Genomic DNA, 19474 nt, shown 5'->3' with positions numbered 1-19474 from the left:
GTCCCGGAAATTTTGACAGCTCGCCCCAAACTTCGGCAACACCGGCAACGGCTTCGTCGCATTCATCAGAATTTACAGTCATCACCGAGCACGCGGAAACCGGCACGTATGAAGAACGCCTCGTACACGGCCGTGCGTACGCGTCGGGCGCCATGGGCACCGGGTTGCGAGTCTGGCCACTTTAGCCCTAATCGTGCTGAGAGTGCTCCTCGGAATCTTGCACGCTGCGGGGATATCGCGTTCGACGCGATTTATGATTTCGATCTCCACGACGAAAGGCGAATTCCGCCGCTTCATCACGGCAACACTACGGGAGAAGGCCCACAAGGCGCAAACACGATAAACCAGAGAAGCAGCCAGACAACTGCACTTTCGCCATCTTGCACGAAGAGCGCACAAGAGCCTCTGATTGGCTGTCTGAGCAAGCGCTGTAGGCGGGCCAGGGTCATTTTTTGCTGGGGAGTGTCGATAGATAGTGATCTAAAGAAAGGAAGGACGCTTTATTCTGAAACCCGTGAGGGAGCACGGCGAAGCGTCGTCAGGGGAGAGGGAGTGGGAAGTGAAAGATGATAGAGAAAGAGGGAGGATAATAGACTATACTATGCGCGACAGGGGGAGTGTCGACAGCTCGCCCGAACAGCCCGAGGCAGCGGGGTCACGGTAGGGAGAGCGGTTGGATGGCGCCGCGCCGCCGGGTTTCTCCGCTACCGCGAGGGAAAGCCAACTTCTGGGGGCACTTTTCCGCCGCTTGACGTTCGATATATCGGGAGTCACTGCAATATTTGTTCGATGTAAGCGTAATTTTTGATATATATACTCATTGTAACTATACCGTGACCAGAAATTGTTCGATATATAGAATAATTCGATGTAAACGGGTTCGATATAGTCGGATTCGACTGTACAATATACGGAGCCAATAAATGCGCAGTCAGTAGCCACCCAACGTGGGTTTTGCTTGCATCTCTGACGAGATTATCGACAATGCAGCAATCGCTGCCCTCCTCCTCTCCACATGGTGTCAGGAGTGAGATTTACTTGTTTATCTATTATTATTATTATTATTATTATTATTATTATTATTATTATTATTATTATTATTATTTACTGCGTGTACTTGTTTATCTTTACTGGGTGGCCGCGTTTCACCATCTAAGGAAAGTTATCGCTAAGCACAGGATGCGCCTGCATGTATCAGAAGTTTCTTGAATGTTATTGAGGGTTCTATCCGCTGTCTGTTGTCACTGAACCTCGTGCAATCTGATTCCTTGTATGCGCAACATGAATTGTGTAGAACTTTCTGGAAGACATGTGGGTACCAGCAATTATTCTGAAACCTTCGATGGCTCGTGCATAAAAGCCGAAGCGCTTGCCCCGCAGATCAGATTTCAATGATCGCCGACCGTGTTTGCCATTATCTTGTTTGCCATCTCTGAGTGTAACTTGCTTATGTGGGCACAAGTTCAGCCAATAAAAGTTGTTTCGTCATTCACAGATTTGCTGCTGTATTATTCACCGTCACTACTACATGACAATATGAGCCCACGTCCAGAAAGCCGTATGGTTGTATGATAGCCAATCGTCTCAAATTTAGCAAAACAGTTTCGACGTTTGATTAAATGGGCCGAGTCCCAGCTTAACCCAGTTGGGACAGCAATATGTGCAGACATTTCCTTTTTTTCTGCTGCATAACGATCAACAAGCCATGCTGACTTCCTTTTATAAACCTGGCAGCTCATTTGCACATTCTTCTCCCTTGTCTTCTGTTGCACTTTCACTAACATAAAGGCAGCTTTATTTTTATTGTCATTCTATTTCTGTTGTAGGCCCTAAATGGTCGCAGTACCTAAACCTGTATTGGTAGTGTTAGCCAGGCAACTACTGCCCCTTTCTTGTTGTAAATTACAGCTTTACAGGGCTAAACAAAAATTATCTAATTATCTATGAGCAACAAAAATCTTTGTTGCCCATAGATTGGCAGCTCCTGGCACTGACAGGGTCAGTCTTTGCCAGCGCAACATGCCTACGACCAGATTAAGATGGACTAAACTTGCTATTAATGTGACTAGAGCGTTCACAATTCATTTCAAAACAGCAAGGATGTCTGTGCAAGCGTGATACCATACTAACAGTGCCACTACAGTGAAAGAAAGCACGAACCAAAAGTAAAAGAACACATGTTAATGTTGCATTATGGCACACAAGCATGCAACACTGTACGGCATCCATCTCGCCCATTTTGGTTCTCACCGGAGAGGCACGGCTGCTTCCCAGGAACTAGTTGAAGACTCACTGCCACTGCCCTGCAAAGGGGAACCTCTCGAGTCCCGGCCAGCCCGGTTGGTCTGTTCATGTAGTGTGTCCAAAAGCAGCGTCAGAAACTCCTGGCAGTCGTGCTGGGCACAAACAAGACAGACTTGAAAGTCATCCCACCCGTGCACTCATATGCAGTGGAGCCGAGCATTGATTGTAAAACAGGAAATTGATTAATGCAATGACGCTCGGCAAAGCAAGTGGTTCTTTAGTCAATTTTACACCTGCTTCCCCTCGCAGCAAGGCACGCCAGCAAGCAGGCAACTAAGAAGCACATCCACACAGCACACGGCATTGTATTTGACTGGACTGGTCACTCAGTATATCCTTTTCAAACAAAATCAACAACTATACTCAAGGGGGAAAAAACACACAAGACTAAGAGTGCAATTGGAGATCTGTGTTCAAAACGCGTATTCAGTTTGCGTTCAGTTTCTCCTCACAATATTGGCCCAGGCTGACGACGTCGACGTGGCCTAGGCCAGTAGTGTGAGGCGACACTGAAAGCAAATTGAACATGCATTTCCAACAATGATCTCCTATCACAGCCTAAAACTTGATTATCTCCGTAGATATGCCTCCAGGTTTGCACCAAAATAACACTATCATTGCAGTAAAATGTTTTATGCTTCCAGCACCACCAGCGCACATCACAAACCCCGCTGTCGAGGAGCAGCAAGAGCCTCACCTGGCGGCAGTCGCTGAATTGGGGGCAGGCCTGTGCCAGGGCCTCCTTGAAAGGGGCCGGCCGCAGACACGAGTAGCTGCCGCTCCACACCTGCCGCAGAAGATGTGCAAGCTGAGATGTCAGGGAGTCCTCATCCTCTCCTCTCTCCCCTGCATCCTCCTCCCCAGAGCGAGCCAAGAAGTAGGAGACTAGACGGCCATTGCTCAGCAGGCACTGGAGGCCCGCATTCATAAAGCATGTGTTGCCCAGGTTGCGTAAGCCACACACTCCCCGCACCGATGGAATGGCCTGTTCCGACGCCAGCAAGCCTCCTGCGACGAACCCAAGGTTTAATTGATACCACCAGGCATCTGGCTCAGAAAGCTTCACATTAGAGACGAGTCTCATAAGAGTGCCTGCTGAGGGCCACTAATATATAGTAGAACCCCATTGATACGTTTTTCAAGGGACTATGAAAAAAAAAATGCTATGGCCAGGAAAACGTAACGGTGAGGAAGGGCACAAATCATCACAGCACCATCAGAAACAGCACCAAATGGCTGCCAGTAATACGTCTCGGTTGTCATACTGTGACCGGGGATGGCACATGTATAATTAAGGGACACATACAATGTTCCGTGAGAGTAACCCCTTTCTTCTCTTGATAACTTTCACCACATAATTTTGCATATACAGGGTCCTTAATATTTCACTGTGCGTGTTCAAAAAAAAGCTTTTGTGCTCACCACTGCACTGTTCTTGCTCAGAATTTTGCAGAACGATTGTATTTTAGCACCAACTTCGTTTAGCATCTAAACACTTGGCAAATTTAATTGCCTGGTTTTTAAGAAAAAAGTGCAAATTTGCCTGCCCTTATGGGGATGCGAGTAGCTACCGCTGCAGCACAAGCATAAACTTGCTTCACCACCTGCCATCAGCTGCAAAAAGCAGCGCTTCAGGGAGGGCTACCCCGTGTTGCCCGCTCCTGGAACAGGTGACTGCCCTCCCCAAAACGCTTTCTGCAGCTGCCAGCAGGTTGCAACACAAGTTTATGCTTGTGCTGTAGCAGCAACTCATATCCAAATAAGCACAGGCAAATCTGCGCTTTTTTCTTAGAAATCAGGCAATTAAATGTGCCAAGTGTTTAGATGCTAAACGAAGTTGGTGCTAAAATGCCACCATTCTGCAAAATTTGAGCAAGAATAGTGAAGAGGTGAGAGTAAAACCTTTTCTCAAAGATGCGCAGCGAAATATTCAGGACTCTGTACTTCAATGCTGTGGGGATGCTTGACTCTCATGTGTCCCCTGATATGTTGTTTTCCCCGAATGACTCCAGTCTCCTGTAATCCGGCTTCGCTGAGTGGCTTTATGGCGGCGGTCGGTACGGTTGTAGACTAGTATGAGAAATGGCCCGAGTGTTGCACTGCTAACGCCACCTAATGGTGGGGTTAGCTGGACATGCTCTTTGGCTGGGGGTCGGCAAGCGGCACGTACATTCCGCACGTGCACCGATCCATGCTTCTGCGAAACTGTCTCGCGAGGCCAGGACACCAGAATGGACGAACACAATCGTTCGAACGTGCCACCATTCACGTGACCGTACGCGCAAACGACCAGGCGTAAGTCTCCAGCATGGGGCAAACGTTATTCACTCGCTATCCGGTCTCGGTGAGTCGGACCATCTCAGTCGCGCCCGTCGGCATGTTCTATCGATAATTTGGCTGGCTATATAAAGGGCACAATAAATGCACTTGTGATTGTTTGCACTACTGGGTTGTCATTCCTTTGTGCCAAGAGCATGGGTGAGATCCCCACAATGCATAACACTGCTTTATTGCAGCCAAGCTGACTAAAGTGAACCGGCGATTATGCGACACAAATAGGACCCTTGCAGGCCCCAAAATACATTTGCCTTGTGCTCAGTGCATTTGGTCAATTTCAAGAAGCTAAAGTCCCCAGATGTCTCTCTTGCAACTCACGCATGTGCACATTCTTCGGGCAAACACAAGAAAGAAGCTCTCGTTTATCGCCAACTGCTCTGAGCACGTTCTCTACTGATGCTTAAGTAGCACCCGATTTGTGCAACTTTGGCAGCTTGTTGCAACGAATCAGTCACTTGTTGCAATGTACGGGTCGCTTGTTGCAACACGAGCGAGCAAATTTACATGACTGCCACATTCAAAACACAACATTATGATGCAGGAACACTACAGAATTGTGACATGTGAAATGGGAACATAATACATACGTGGGGGTCAATAGGATTTAGGTCGGGACTGCAAAACACAACATAGCAGCCGGGAAAACACAACATCAAGGAACGTATCAACAGGGTTCCACTGTATACATGGCATGACAGAACACTTATGCAAGAATGAAACATGAGGAACTCACAAAAGCCCAGAGAGCATTCTTTTGGATGTCTATGTGCACCCATAAGAGACATGAACAAAATATGTGGAGAAATTGCCTAAGTCCGTCACCACCAAGCATGCTCCTCCCGCCGTAAACCCTATCTTCCGTTCGGTTGCCGGCACAGAACCAAGTGACGCGCGGACAGTGGCGGCGGTCATATTCAACACCTCCGACAAGATGAATTGTGACTCAAGATGCGACTGTATGGTGCGACCGTTGCTGATGCACGGTTCGTTTTCACGGCCGGCAGACGCACGCGCTTGGACCGCACTTTCGTCATTCATCTCGGTGACGGCGGTGGCACAATCGGGGTACGTCGCGGAGTATTTACGGGACGTCGCAGGCCCGGAAGCATCGGAAACGGCCGTTATTAGTTCGCTATCATCACCATTGGAGCTCAAGGCTGCAACAGCCTGCGAACTGCCCGGCAATGCGTCGACAGTCTCTCTTGCAAGCTAGCGCGCGGACACATCTCTGCTAGGACTACTTATCGTTCGGATGTTCGGCGGCTTGCGCTTACGGCTGCCGAAGCGGTGCTTGGTCGCGTATTTCGTCGTCCGCGACCGCCCAGTCATGCTCGAAACCACAAAATGAAATAGAAAACTCAAATCGGAATAAAGCGATGAAGCGGCGGTGTACCTCGAAACAAAGGCGCAGCAGCCAGCGCGCGAAGAAACGGGAGAAGCAGACGCCGCAGCAGCTCGCTTCCAGACAAGGCCAATGGGGTGGCTCATAGAACGCACGTGACGGAGCAAGCCAATCGGCGGCCGTAACAAGCAGCTCCGCGACCTTCAGACTTTTTATGTTTTTATGCTTGCTCTTCTCTCTATCAGGAAATGAAAGAGGGTGCGTCAAAAGGCGAAGAGGCGCGCTTTTCAACGGTACCAGCATGGCCGCGCCGCGTACTGCCGTTCCGGAGCTAGGGGCGCTCGAAAACCGCGACTTTTCCACCGATTTTCACGAAATTTTCGCTGTATTGCCTGGTGTATATATTTATGGTACTTAGCAGTCGTTTTCAGCAGAAATACTTGGAAAACTTATAGAAAAGGGGTCAAAGATTCGGAATCTGCTACTTTCTAAAAAGTGATTTTTGGGTCGTTTTTCCATAGTTGATCCCCGCGTCCCCCCTTAAGCGGTCAGCCAACACATTAGTTTTAATGACGACAGGGCAGGGGATTCATCGCAGCTATAATTAAACTGGAATTACCGTATAGACTCGTGCAAGGGCCGCACTCGTGTAAGGGCCACACCCCCAACTTGGCAGCCCGAAATTTGGAACAAAAATTTCTAACGGAGAAGCAATTCAGATTCAGATTCCTTATTTTTCTTGAATTTGTTTCTTCAAGAAAGGTACAGAAGCTAAAGGTATGGCAATAACTGACAGAGGCCTCTGTACCGGTTATACATAAACATAGTACATACATAGTAGAAAAGTTCGCAACATGTGTCAATTTTCTTTTATACTACAAAAAATTGTATATTCACAATTCACTTAAAGATGTGTACGCTACCTGACAATGTAACTATGATAGCTTCGTATGCACAGTGTTATAATACACCTAACAATATGTGTTGCAGACAATATAAAGAAAGATACAAGATACCTTAAATACAAGGAAATTTTTTGTTGAATTGGATAAAGTAAAACTGGAAGCATTGGTTAATAATACTTTCTTTAGCTGTTTCTTAAAGAGGTTTCGACTAACTTCGAAGTTGAATTTGGTGCCCCAACACAGTGCGCACGCATCGGCAAATTTTCCTGCACTGCGTCCATTCTATATGTCGCTACTAGATGGCGAGACCTGGGAATGTACACAAGATCCGGGGTGTGCACAAGTCGCCAGCTGGGCTGTCACCATTTGGACCAAAAAGTTCAGTCCCGTGTAAGAGCCGCAGCTCATCAAAATTGTCAAAAAAAGTGCAGCCCTTACACGAGTCTATACGGTACTTATTAAGCAGGTACGTATTATTAACGATGTTTTACTGCCAGTTGTTGCTGGGCTAGTCGGTTCATACTTCTTGTGGGGGAAAAGATGCGAAAACAAGTGAGGAAACGACCAGACAGGAAAGACTTTCTGCTTGTTTTTTGTTATTGCGTCTTTTCTCCTGCAAGAAGGATTGCTATAATAATAGTGTTTTACAAATAACTAATGGATATAACTTATTTGAAGTTCCCCCTGAAATTTCGATTGGGGAACTTCAAGCGACTCAAAGATGCTGTTGTACTGAAAAAAGCTTGCTATAAGTAGATACAAGGGACATTTTGTTATTTCATAATGAAGATTGACCGATCCTCTCCTGTCAGTTGTACCAAAACCAGGCAGCTCACAAATTTGTCTGCTGCAGCAGTTCAAAAATCTCACAGGTTGCCTGCTACTTGGCAATGCACCAAACTGGCCACACTGTCGCAAATTTGCCTGCACTCTATTGCTGCCGTCTTGCCACAACACTCTACTAGCCCTGCCAGCTCTCGCACACTCCTGCTCTCTATGCACACAACACAATGCACTTTGGCTGAGAGACATGCTGCCGGAATAAAACACCACCAGAAAAGCTTGTCGCTAGAGGTAAAACAAAGGATGCTTCCGTGCATGCTGCGCCATCTCACCATGGCTATGATAAGCTGCTGCACAAAAGCATTAAACGGGGGTCATATTTTCTGACAATTTCATTTTCAATTATTTTTACCCCTTCCCCAATGGCTCAGGAGAAGTCACACTGTCGTTACCCCAGCATTGGCTACATTATGCGATGAATGATAAGAATAAAAAATGAAATGACTCGATACAAAATATTATCTCTGCTTCCATGTTCTGAGGGATCGCTCAACTCTGACTCATCAGTACTTTAGGAACTCGTGGAGTGCTTGAAGTGTCTGATTTCATACAATGCTGACCACTGGATGCCACTGTAAAAGGTGTTTTTTCTTGTTACTTACATGTGTCCACACACATACAGTGGGCACAGTGCAGAGCTCCAGATTTTTACCGCCAGTTCTTTCACGTGCAGCCCCCCCCTCCCCATCTTCAGGCAGCTGCCATATTCAGAAATCAAACCTGTGTCCTCGCTCTCAGTGCAAGAATCTTATCCTCACCCTTAGGAGTGGGTGGCGTGTGGTCGTTGTGTGGTGCCAGAGGTGCATCCTGCAGGCTGCTGAACAGAGGCGACAGCGGGCCCCCTTCCTCTTGGACAGGCCAGAGTGCAGTGTCCTCCTCGGGGAGACCCATGTCCCCACTGGCTACCTCCTCGGGCAGCTCGCCCCCACGCTCCGTCTCAGGCGACAGGGTGCTGTGCACACAAGTGGGGGAGAGGGAAAGGGCAGCTGCATTAGCACCACAAGTGGACAAGAGGGACACCTCTTCCAGCAATGAGGCCACTCTTTCATCGGAGATTCCTTGCAAACACAGGCACCGGTATATTTGAAATCTTATGGTATTGATGAGACATTCTCTAGCCTCAGCCACACATTTGCACTGTTTGACGTAATTATGTCATCCCACCAACAAGCATGACTAACAACTGTTATCGTCAGACTACCTTTTTTTATACCTCAAAGCTGCAGCTAGGCTCTGAGGGAGGCTGCTGTGAAAGCAGCCTAAGGTTAAATTATGCACCCCAAAAGTATATCACTACACTAACACAGTCATTTAACAGAACTTCCAAGGCCTCCCAATGGTACAGTCGACTTCCGTTAACTCGAACCTAACAAGGTCAACAAAATTTATTCAATTATGTGGTGGGCCAAATTCATCAGGATGCAGAAAATACACCAAGTCACACCGCTGATTCAGGAGGCAATATTTGCCCAATATTAACACGCCCCCGAATCCCAGGTGCACCCACTTTCTATATGTCCAAAGTAGAAAAGTAACATAGAAATGACATTAAAACATCTAAACAAAGTAAAAATCTAGTGTGCACCCAATTTTTTAGCAAGAAAAATGGGCAAGGGTCTAATATGTGTTGCACAATGGCTGCCAGTTTCTTAAATTCAGCTTCACCACACGATTTTAAAGCTACTTTTGCCACAATACACGTGTGTTATGCGGTAAAGCATACAAACACTGCAAGGGCAAATATTGGTTTCGTATCCGATTACACCGCGCAAAATATTTTCGGCCATATTTTCTTGAAAAAAAAAGAAACATGGTGCATTAGAATCGGGCAAGCATCCTTATTGGACCTTGGTGGGCTATGGTTTGTGCTTGAAAATCTTCCCATGGCAGGCAAAAAATTTGCATTTTTGCAGGGAGATTTACATGTGTTCAACACATTCAGTGTCCCCTAAGATTCGCCAAGACAGATGCTGTCCCTAAACAGGTAGCTATTGGGGCCACCAAAGGGGTAAGATATACATGTGCTGACTGGTCAAGTTCAAATTATCCAGCGATGGCCATTGTTAGAATTGAAATAACAAAAGTATGGGCCTATAGAAATGCATGGGTGCTGTCCGGGACCGAATTAACACAAAAATCAAATTAACCAGAGTCGAATTAACGCAAGTCAACTGTAGTACATTGAGGGAGCGATAGGAGCAAATCAAAAACACAGAAAGATCGAAATGCAGTGGAACATGAACCGGGCAAACTTGTGACATACAAGAAAAAGCATATATATGCAGGCTGTCAAACCGAACCTAAACTTGAACTGAAGATCCAACCCAAATAGTGAACAAATGGAAGTGAACCTGGGTTCATATACTTGGAATATGCCTAAACCAGAATCAAACTTTAACTGAAATATATAATGATCCTCATACAAAATAAAGAAATGAATTAGACTAAACAAAGGCCTCGCAATTTCAGCATGCCTCATTAGCAGCCTCCTGCGACTTGCACGACTGTGTGCGTGAGTTCGAACATCTGCCATGTAAACGTTGAACATTACAGCCCAGGATGAGCTGAGACACTTGTAGATCCAAATTAAGCATGTATACCATTTTTTGTAACAAATTGTTATGAACGAATAATAAACTGCAACTGCAACTGAAAACTGAAACTGGGCTCCATGAAAGAAGCATTTTTCAAGGGTCTTTGATGAATTACCGTGTGTTGCAACAATATGGTACAGTTGTTAACTCAAGCAAGTCAAACACCAGCCATACAAAAATGCAAAAACGCAATTGCTGTGCATGTTTGCGGCCTCCATACGCTTGTGTGTAACCCGCATTCACGAAGTGAAACATCACTATTTTTTGATGGGGTGGTGTCACTCGTGGTGTGGAATGTACCTATTCCACAAATGCTGCAAACAGTGGCTTTCAATTTTGTATAGGAGAACTCCAAAACAAACTTTCTCAATGCAAAAATATATACTCATATTATGCACCAGGCACATTACTGCTTGCCTTGATCACAAGCACCTACAGTTGCTCAGCAAAGTTTTTTACTTCAATGAGATTTCCTGTAGCCACTTGCACTACTATCCTATGATAAGCATTGTTTTCTTGAACATTCAGCTTGTTTGCAATGCAGCAGTTTTCCAGGACATTCTTAAAATATCATCTTCAACACCAACAGCCCACATTCCAAAACAATGAGAATGTTTAAGAGGAAGCTTTAACTTGCAGCCAACTCTGATTGTCCCATTCAAATGCATTAAGAAAAAAAAACAGAAATGTTCTCACGAGATAACTGCTTGACCGATCTGAATTAAATTTGTTGCGTTTGAGAGCATAAGTTAAGTGTTAGCAACTGCAGGAAGCATTCTGATTTAGGACGTCATACTTTCTACAAAAATTCCCAAATTGCAATGAATATCAGTAAAAAATTGATGTGCTCTGCACCTCTGTAAGAACTCTACACCAAAAGCAAGTATCACAGTTCTATAAACTGCATCTGTTAAAGCATCTAAAGATAACAAATTTAATACACGAGTTTACAATTTGTGAAACTGTTACAGTACTTATGAGGGTATCGCATAAGTCCTACTAGCAAACTAGCGGTATAATTGCAATACGTGTATAACACATTAGTTTTGTCTGCTTTATATGTCTTAATAGGTGAGGCTGACTTTACAAATTGTAATATCATTGCTTATTACTGAGTTGCAAATTTGAAAACATCGTACCCGACAGTTTTCCCTAATTTTGCAATTTAAAAAAATATTTGTAAGAAATTTACCTGGCTAAATATAAAATATTGTTACGTAGGAAAGCACAGACGAAAAGCTATATACAAGTATGTTTACAAAGGAATGCGCCGCACATGGCCAAGAGGCAACAGCTCGCGCTAGCCTCCAATCGTCGTCGTCCTCTTCTCACTGCTCGCCTCTTCGTCATTGGAAATACTGTTCCGTAGCAACATGTTTCCTACAGTCTACAGACTAACTTTTTCTTTTAAATTTAACAAACCTCATCAAAGTCAATGCAGTGAATGCCAAGCAAAACCAATTTCTTCGTTTCCATGTATATTCATATAAGAGCTCCAGATCAAAAGCTTCCTCTTAAAGTCAACTATAATTTTTGTCAAGCTTTCTTGTCACAAGAAAAGGGTAGAATAAGATACTGGAGGTTCTTAAATTATAAATAAATTCCAGTCCTGCTACTCAATTTGTTCTCAAGAACTGCGGACAGCTTAGTATGCAAAAAACAAACAAGTCAAAATTCAATGCCAGTGCTGCCATGAACCTAGCAGGGCGAGGAAGCTGTGCTCAATGAGTTCAAAAACAGGCCCCCCTCTTTCACCACCTTTGTTTTACACACACACACACACGCTCAAGAGCTATTTGATTATCAAAATGCACACAAGAAAAATGTAACATGTTCACCAATACTGCCTTGGCACTTGATGCTGCACCCCTATTCACTTTTTACCCTGATTTACATTTACCATTATTAGCTCAACGTGAACCAACATACAGGGTCGTCCACTTTCAGGTTGAACACCTCATTAGTATTTAAGTGCTCACAGATTCAGTAAACACTGATGACACAGCCCCATAAAGACACGAGACCTTCTTTCTCATGTTTCAGGGTGTCTACCAAGTTAACATTTCCAAATTCTCAGAGTTTTCCAGGTTTTCCCTGAGTGCCTTGGCAAAATTCCCTGAGTGACACAGAACTTTGTTTCATGTCAAGGCAGGCTGACACAATGTCGCCTGATGCTGTCACTCTTTAGTATGCTAAAAAATTTTTTAAAAACTACTTAATCTAGTTTGAACAGTAAGGAATAGTGTTTCTTTTATTCAAAAAGAAAACAGAAGGAAGGGATTAGTAAAATGCACAGCAAATTAAATAGCTTCGGGAAAAGTAAAGCTCGTTGCAAATCAACCTGAACATTTTAAAATATGAATAAGAAAACATGCATACAGAAGCAATATTTTCGAACATGAGATATTTCTATAAATTGATAGCAAGCTCATTGGTACGAGGCCCAAGCTTGTCACAAGTGGGATTTTCTCCTTGCAGCTGCAAAGTAAACTTCAACTGTCCTGACAAACTTTCAGCTTGCACACAACGCCTTAGTGTTGCCTTTCAATTTGAAGAGATTATATTGGTTTGGATGAGGGGCAGCTGCATCTCGGCATCAGCCAACACTTTGTAGTGGCACACTTCCTTTTCCGTTCATTCCTCAATGCATTGGTCCTTTCTGTTCTTACGTTCCTTCTACCACGCGTTCGCTCCATGGACCATTTGAAACATCCTCTTGGTCTGTAGCACAGCTGACGTTCGATATTTTGGACTCCCAATTTTCCGAGAACACCCGGAAAATTGGGCAGTCAGAAAAAAATGAATGCCCGTCTTTTGCTGCCCTTTAGGGCTCAAATCACCACAGGCACATCCAGAAAAGCTCTGAAGGCCTACCATCACGCTTGTTAGGCATATCGGTGCTCTTACTGGGACCGGAGATGGCGGCTGCACGCGTGTGCAATTAAGGAATACATACTGTGCCCGTGACAAATGCCCATTCCCACTTGTTAAGCTTCACCGCAATACATCCCATATACTGCACTGCTTTTCTGTATTGAGGCAAAGCTGACTTTCGGGAACCGGTATTATGCAACACACAGCGATTTCCGAGCTTCGAAGCCAATTGCGAGGATTACAAAGGTGGAGTCGATGCCATTGCTGACAGCGGCGAATCAATTTAATAAAAAATGTGCCACTGATGGGCAAGAAGTTTAACAGCGAATGTCGAAGCAGCTAGGCCTAGCGTTGCCGCCTACGGCTGCCAGCGCATCTGCATGCGAGAGCGCCCGTTCGAGGCGGCGAGATAATAAAAAGTTTGGAGAACACTTAAGCTTCGCCTTTAGGAGTGGAAGGCAATAGCATTCAAAGATCCCCGACTGCTTTTCATGCTTTCCGGTGCCGTTTGTGTAACTAACATTTACCGGGAAACGCTGGCAGCGCACGCTATGCACGATGGCAAGCTTTCTGGTAGAAACACGGCCTCTTGCATGAGTCGATCTCCTGCTATTGTTACGCACCTTTAATATTGAAATCTGAGGAGAACTAACATAAAAGATATATGCTGTCGGCGTTTTTTTTTTCCCATTACATTTGTTGGTGGGCTGCCGTTCTCAAAATTCCAAGGAATAAGTTTGTAAAGAATGAAAGACAAGGTATGAGCAATTTTGGTGGTAGAAGAGTGGTTGGGTATGCATGGTTCAGAATTTAATCCAAAATTCTTTTTGCCGAAGCAATGCCCGACGCCGGACACAGACGCAGAATTTTATGCGACACGGGGCCCTTGACACTACTGCGTTAAAATGGCAGTGGTGGTGGCTTTGATTAAGGCTGTTTTGGGCCTACGGTCACAGTAAAAAGTCCAGAAAATGAGACGGCGATGTGGTCTTGCCTCTGAAATTTCTGACGTTCTTATACATATGGACGTTCTTATACATATCTATGTGGAGCACGACATGGTGGTGCCGCGAAGCGGTTCGAATTATCGGGCATGTCCGAAAAATCAAGCGTCTGGAAAATCGGTCGTCGACTGTACACTGGAAACTTCTCCAGCTAACGACACGGCGTCAGAGACGATTAGTTACAATTCCTCTCTTTTACTCAAGCCAGCATTAGCACGACTTTCGTTCCCTTTCAATAAAAATACAGCTGACTTTCCTTGATAGAAGTACAAATTTTGCCGGAGCATTTGAAGACTATTCAAAATCCCTGAGAATTCCTGGTTTTCCTGGTTGGTAGACACCCTGGTGTTTGCTTGATTATTGTGCACAAGCATGAGTTGCACTAAAGACATCTGGGGACTTCAGTCTCTCGAAATCTGCCTTTCCCTAGGTATTACAGTACTACAAAAGAGGACATGCTTTGCTCCATTTGTCCCTAGCCAAGCCGACTATGCAACAGTGGATAAATACTTTGGACCAAGCTTGCTCTCCATTCGTGTGTAGCGGCGCTGTGCCAAAGAATTAAGCTGAAGGCTGCGATATCCTCGGTTCGAAGTGTATGTACAATATCTTTTCTTTTTTAAAGATTTCTGCATTATTATATCATTTCCGCCTTTGACTTCTTCAGTAGTTGTTCATTACCTATGCTTCACCGCCAGGCCTGACACTAATGGTTCCTGCCAAAGAGAGCGAAGTGCGTGCTTATGTAGAAGGCACTTTAACAGCTGCAGACCAATGAACACTGACACGTTACTGCGAACTCGTTTTATTGTAAAATATTCACGAGCAGGTCATACTGCAGTTCTTTTTCATGGCTGGACGGTGCATATGGAGAGCGTGCCCATGTGGCACGTACTCCTCCCACCGCCAACAACCCTGGCACTGGCAGAGCACTGAAGGCGCACTGCGATGTGGCAAACATTGTGTTATGTGCACATTCATGACACAGGCCAACCCCTGACGATAAAAAAACTGATGCTTTGAAATCACAGACTCCATATCGGCTGCTATGACACAAAAGCTCAAATGTCGAAACAAACTCATGCACAAGAAATGAAGTGACAAATTCAATTACATACAAATGTAAAATGCTTAACTGCTAATAAGGAGGGTGAACTGACCAAGCTGGTATTGATTTATGTCAAAAATTTAGCGCTAAGACAAGACAAAAATGAAGAGAGTGCACCATGAGTGTTCTTGGTGTGTTCTCTCCCTTCATCTTTGTTTGGTTCTAGCACTAAATTTTTGACAGGACTTTATTTCTCTAAGGAAGCTTTTCCAGGCATGCAAGTAACAGAAAGGCATACAACAAGGCTAGAAGAAGCCACAATGCACTTTATAAAAGCAACCATGAAAAATTCTATGTACTAGCAGTGATACCAACCTGAATGGCTAGTGCCAAATTTCCCTCTTGTTACGTTCTACCGGCCCAAGGCCGGCAGCTACGCGATGAAATCCAGGCGATTCACAGAGCAAAAAGACGATGCTTTATTTCCAGCTCGGAAATATATATATAGAAGAGAAAAGAGAGAAAAAAGGAAAGAGGGACCATCGACACATGCGCGGAGAGGCGCACGTGGCTCCGAATAGGTTATCTGCAGCACCTCTAGTATTAAACTAAGCCATAAAGCACATTCAGATGCAGCAACTAAAAATAAAGGCTGCGGAATAATGCCTGTTTCACATGCAAGCGATTGAGCGAATGGAGCGAACAGCGGCGCGGCGCTGCGGAGCTTTTCGCGAGATTTCGTTTCACATGCATTGCCGCCGCGCGTTTTCCGCCGCTGCGAATAGCAATGTTGCTGGCAAAAAACACGGGACTTTCAGCCAGTTTCGGCAGTTTGCGACTACCAACATGAGCATTGCTTTGTCCCTGCCTCTCAAATTTGTATTTTATAGATACACCTGTGCTTAGCAATTGGTTGAAAAGCTCTCTTGGCATGTTGCCCGTACGACGTGCAGCAAGTAAATAAACATCGTCCTATGCGCAGGCTTTCCCCCGCTAGTCCTCCACTGGTCACATGTCGAGGCAGGCCGCTCGGAAGCGGTGCTGCCGCTCTGCCGCCGCGATGAAATTCCAACTTGCCCGAACCTCGCCGCTCACGACGCTAGTGCCGCCGCCGCCGCCGCTCGAAACAGATTTCTGCGGCGCGGTGGCAGGATTCGCGAGCATTTTCGCTTGCACGTGAAACAGGCTTAAGGCAAGAGGCCCAACCTACCTCCTGTTATTTCCACCCCAGACTTCAAACAGTCTCATCCACCCAGCCCTCTTCTGTGGCTGGTCTTTCCAGAGAGCTAGGCCATGGCCTCTTTCGACAAGTTGAAAACATTTACTCTGGCAATTGTATGCTGAGCAAATGGACAAGCACAAGTGCCTGAAGCTCAGCTTCTTTCCATGCTACCAAGGTATGAAAAAAATTGTAGAGATTTGCACACACAAATGAGAAAAAAACAAGACAACACAAGCACTGTATGCCACATAATGAAAACTGAAGGACTAGTAAGGATAACTTTACTACACAAAAAAGCACCAAAAGTATAAGAAATGTACCGCATCAAGACTACAGCCTGGGCTAGTGGTGTGCACCCAGGGTTTGAAAAAAAAAAAGAAAAAAACTGCACAAGGAGACATAGCCAATGAACCACAAGGCAACCATTCCAACTCCTGTTATCTTCTCGATCTTCATGTTTTTGCTGCACCGGTTTTTCTTTTTCTTTCTTTCTTTTCAGACCATGAGTGCACACCAACTCGCCAAGCTTAGTCTTGGTTCACCCATGCACCATGCTGCCCGTGAACGTGAACCTGCTTGCATCATTTTTTAATTGAAACACAGGCAGCGGTGAACATGAACCTACTTGCGTCATTTTTTAATTGAAACACAGGCAGCCAAGTGCTCGCGGCAACCCCTCTGGCAAGAGTCAAAAGGTCATCTCACCAAGCTCCAACTAGCAGCCACTTACCAGAAGAGAGGGCGTAGCTGGACGCACTCAGTCAGGGCAGCTGGGGAAGCGGTGGGAGCCTTGCACGAGATGGCAGTGGCACCACAAGTCGAGGTGGACGGAAGGGACAAGTCCATACCTGCACACACACAGAGCCACACTCTTGCTTTACACTGGTGGGGCACACACATTGTCACTAGGTGTGCAAGGCATTTTCCAACTACATGACAGCTTCAGAAAATTGTGGCGACCTTTCAGACAAAAATGACACGCATCTGCAACAAACTCTGTACCCCAATTTTTTCACTGCTATTTTCATAGACAGATCAATAAAACTACCTTCAGTCTCAATAATTAAAGGGGCCCTGAACCACTTTTTATCGAAGTGGAGAAAGATATTTGAAGTGAAGACAGGCTATTTCAGACCACTTTGCCGCAAAAAGTACTTCAATGCGTTCAGCAGAATCGGAGTTATCGGGAATCAAACACGGCCTCAGCTATGCTCCCCTTCCTCCTCCAATGCCTTGTACTGCGAAGGCTACGGCGGAGACGTCACCCTGGCACGCAGTTCAAATTCCCAATTTGGTGCCTATGCCGCGCTAAACGTAAGCCAAACGCGACTGTCTTCAGAGAGCCGCAGTGCACTTAGCCACCGGACTCGTGGTGGCACCTCGCGGCGGACGCAGTGTAGCCGAGCGCAGTGACCAATAACAGCCGCGTATTGAAGTGTGCTTTACGACGAAATAAAGCACACAGAAAAGAGCGAGGATCATGAGGTTTTTGAAACGAGAGCGTTTGAGAGAAAGGTGACTTCGCACTCCGCTTGCGAGCTCCACAGACTGCGTACGACAGCAGAACTTGGCTGAGATGTTCACAACAAGATATGCTACCTGCGGACTATGTTATTTTACCAAGCCCAAGGGGTGGTTCAGGGTTCAGGGCAAATGCTGGTTTGAAAATGCCTACAGGTTTCAATCATGTGGTGCATGTTGCAGTCAGCCACTGCTTTCATAATGAAAGCCTTTGAAAAGTTCAGGAATTGTGTGGCTGTCTGTTAGTCTTCTCCGTAAGTGAGGAGGACAACAAAATAAGTGGGGCTCAAACAAAAGCGAAAATTGCCTCGAAGCCATATCCCAAAAAAATATTATTTCTCAAAGCGGCCCCAGACGTTTATTCAGAATTATTCCATTTGTTCCCATTAGTAGTCAAGCGGGTTTAAACCTGATGAACTGGAAAGACATGTACAATGTGAGATGTCATAGAAGTACGCAGCCAACCACTTCATCTTCACATGTGACATGCGTTTGAATATGTGTGCGATCGGTGCAAAGGCATCAATAAGACTAGCACCTAACATTCTTTCAGAAAGTGTGACAGTTGACTCTGCCACCTGGAGCTCGTTGGCAATGACCATCATTGACTCACAATGGGCTGTACCTACTGTACTAACTCAACCACGAGGTCAATGTCTCACTGCCAACAGTGTTTCTTACTCTTTTCCACAGATGGCACATCACCGTGGACTTCAGTTCTATAATTACACTTACATTTCTAGGGTTTTACACGCCAAAGCCATCATCTGATTGTGAAGCACACTGTAGTGGGGGGACTCCAGAATAATTTTGACCAGAGCGGGTTCTTTAACGTGCACCCAATGCACAGTACACAGGCGTTTTTTCATTTCACCCCCATCATGATGCGGCAGCCACGGCCGGGAATCAAACCCGTAATCTTGTGCTTAGCAGTGCAACACCACAGCCTACTAAGCCACCACTGACAGGTAACTTCAGTTTTCCAACTCTCTCACAGAAATCATTGATGGGTGCTAAGGAAGCATAATGTCTTTTCAAGTCGAGAGACAGCGCTCTGCTCCACTCGGAGTCAAGGATGAGGTGTGGGTAACGATCTGTTTGAGAATACCGTGGTGCAAACTACCCAGTAGTTTCTAGAAGACCTCCAGATGGCACTGTAGCTCTCTAACCACATTATTCTCAAACCGACCTCAACTCGAAGCTCTTCCTAGACTACACAGGGTGGAGCAAAGCACTGCCTCTCCACTCGAGAAGACATTCCTCAGTGATTCCTACAATAAGAAGCTGCTTGTGGAATTCATGTTCAGTCAGGTACACTTGTGGAGCCTGTACAATATCTGTTCTCAAGAAAAGCTAAGGAGTGTCATTGAATCACAGTGACAACTACAGTTGAGAGATTGCGCTGCCGTCCACTTTACTAGGTTGAGGTGGAGGGTCGAGTGGAGACTCCCCTCTCAAACTGAATAAGCATACAGCTTAC

The 19474-nt window shown here is 45.4% G+C and overlaps 1 protein-coding gene across 2 annotated transcripts in view; it reads right to left on the bottom strand.

The window, feature by feature from the left end:
* The window catches only part of LOC126539919 (ubiquitin carboxyl-terminal hydrolase 11-like), a 205799-nt gene that overhangs the window by 161588 nt on the left and 24737 nt on the right, over positions 1-19474 (bottom strand). For both annotated transcript variants that reach the window (XM_050186737.3, XM_055075713.2), the window contains exons 2-5: positions 17204-17321; positions 8490-8683; positions 3002-3312; positions 2251-2396 (exon numbers count right to left, since the gene is read on the bottom strand). In XM_050186737.3, the coding sequence (XP_050042694.1) occupies positions 2251-2396; positions 3002-3312; positions 8490-8683; positions 17204-17319 (767 nt within the window). In that variant the 5' untranslated portion in view covers positions 17320-17321. The remainder of the gene's footprint in view (positions 1-2250; positions 2397-3001; positions 3313-8489; positions 8684-17203; positions 17322-19474) is intronic.

The sequence above is a fragment of the Dermacentor andersoni genome, chromosome 2 (assembly GCF_023375885.2).
Source record: "Dermacentor andersoni chromosome 2, qqDerAnde1_hic_scaffold, whole genome shotgun sequence".
In the NCBI taxonomy this organism is placed as follows: Eukaryota; Metazoa; Arthropoda; class Arachnida; order Ixodida; family Ixodidae; genus Dermacentor; species Dermacentor andersoni.
This window is presented reverse-complemented; position numbering and strand designations above follow the sequence as displayed.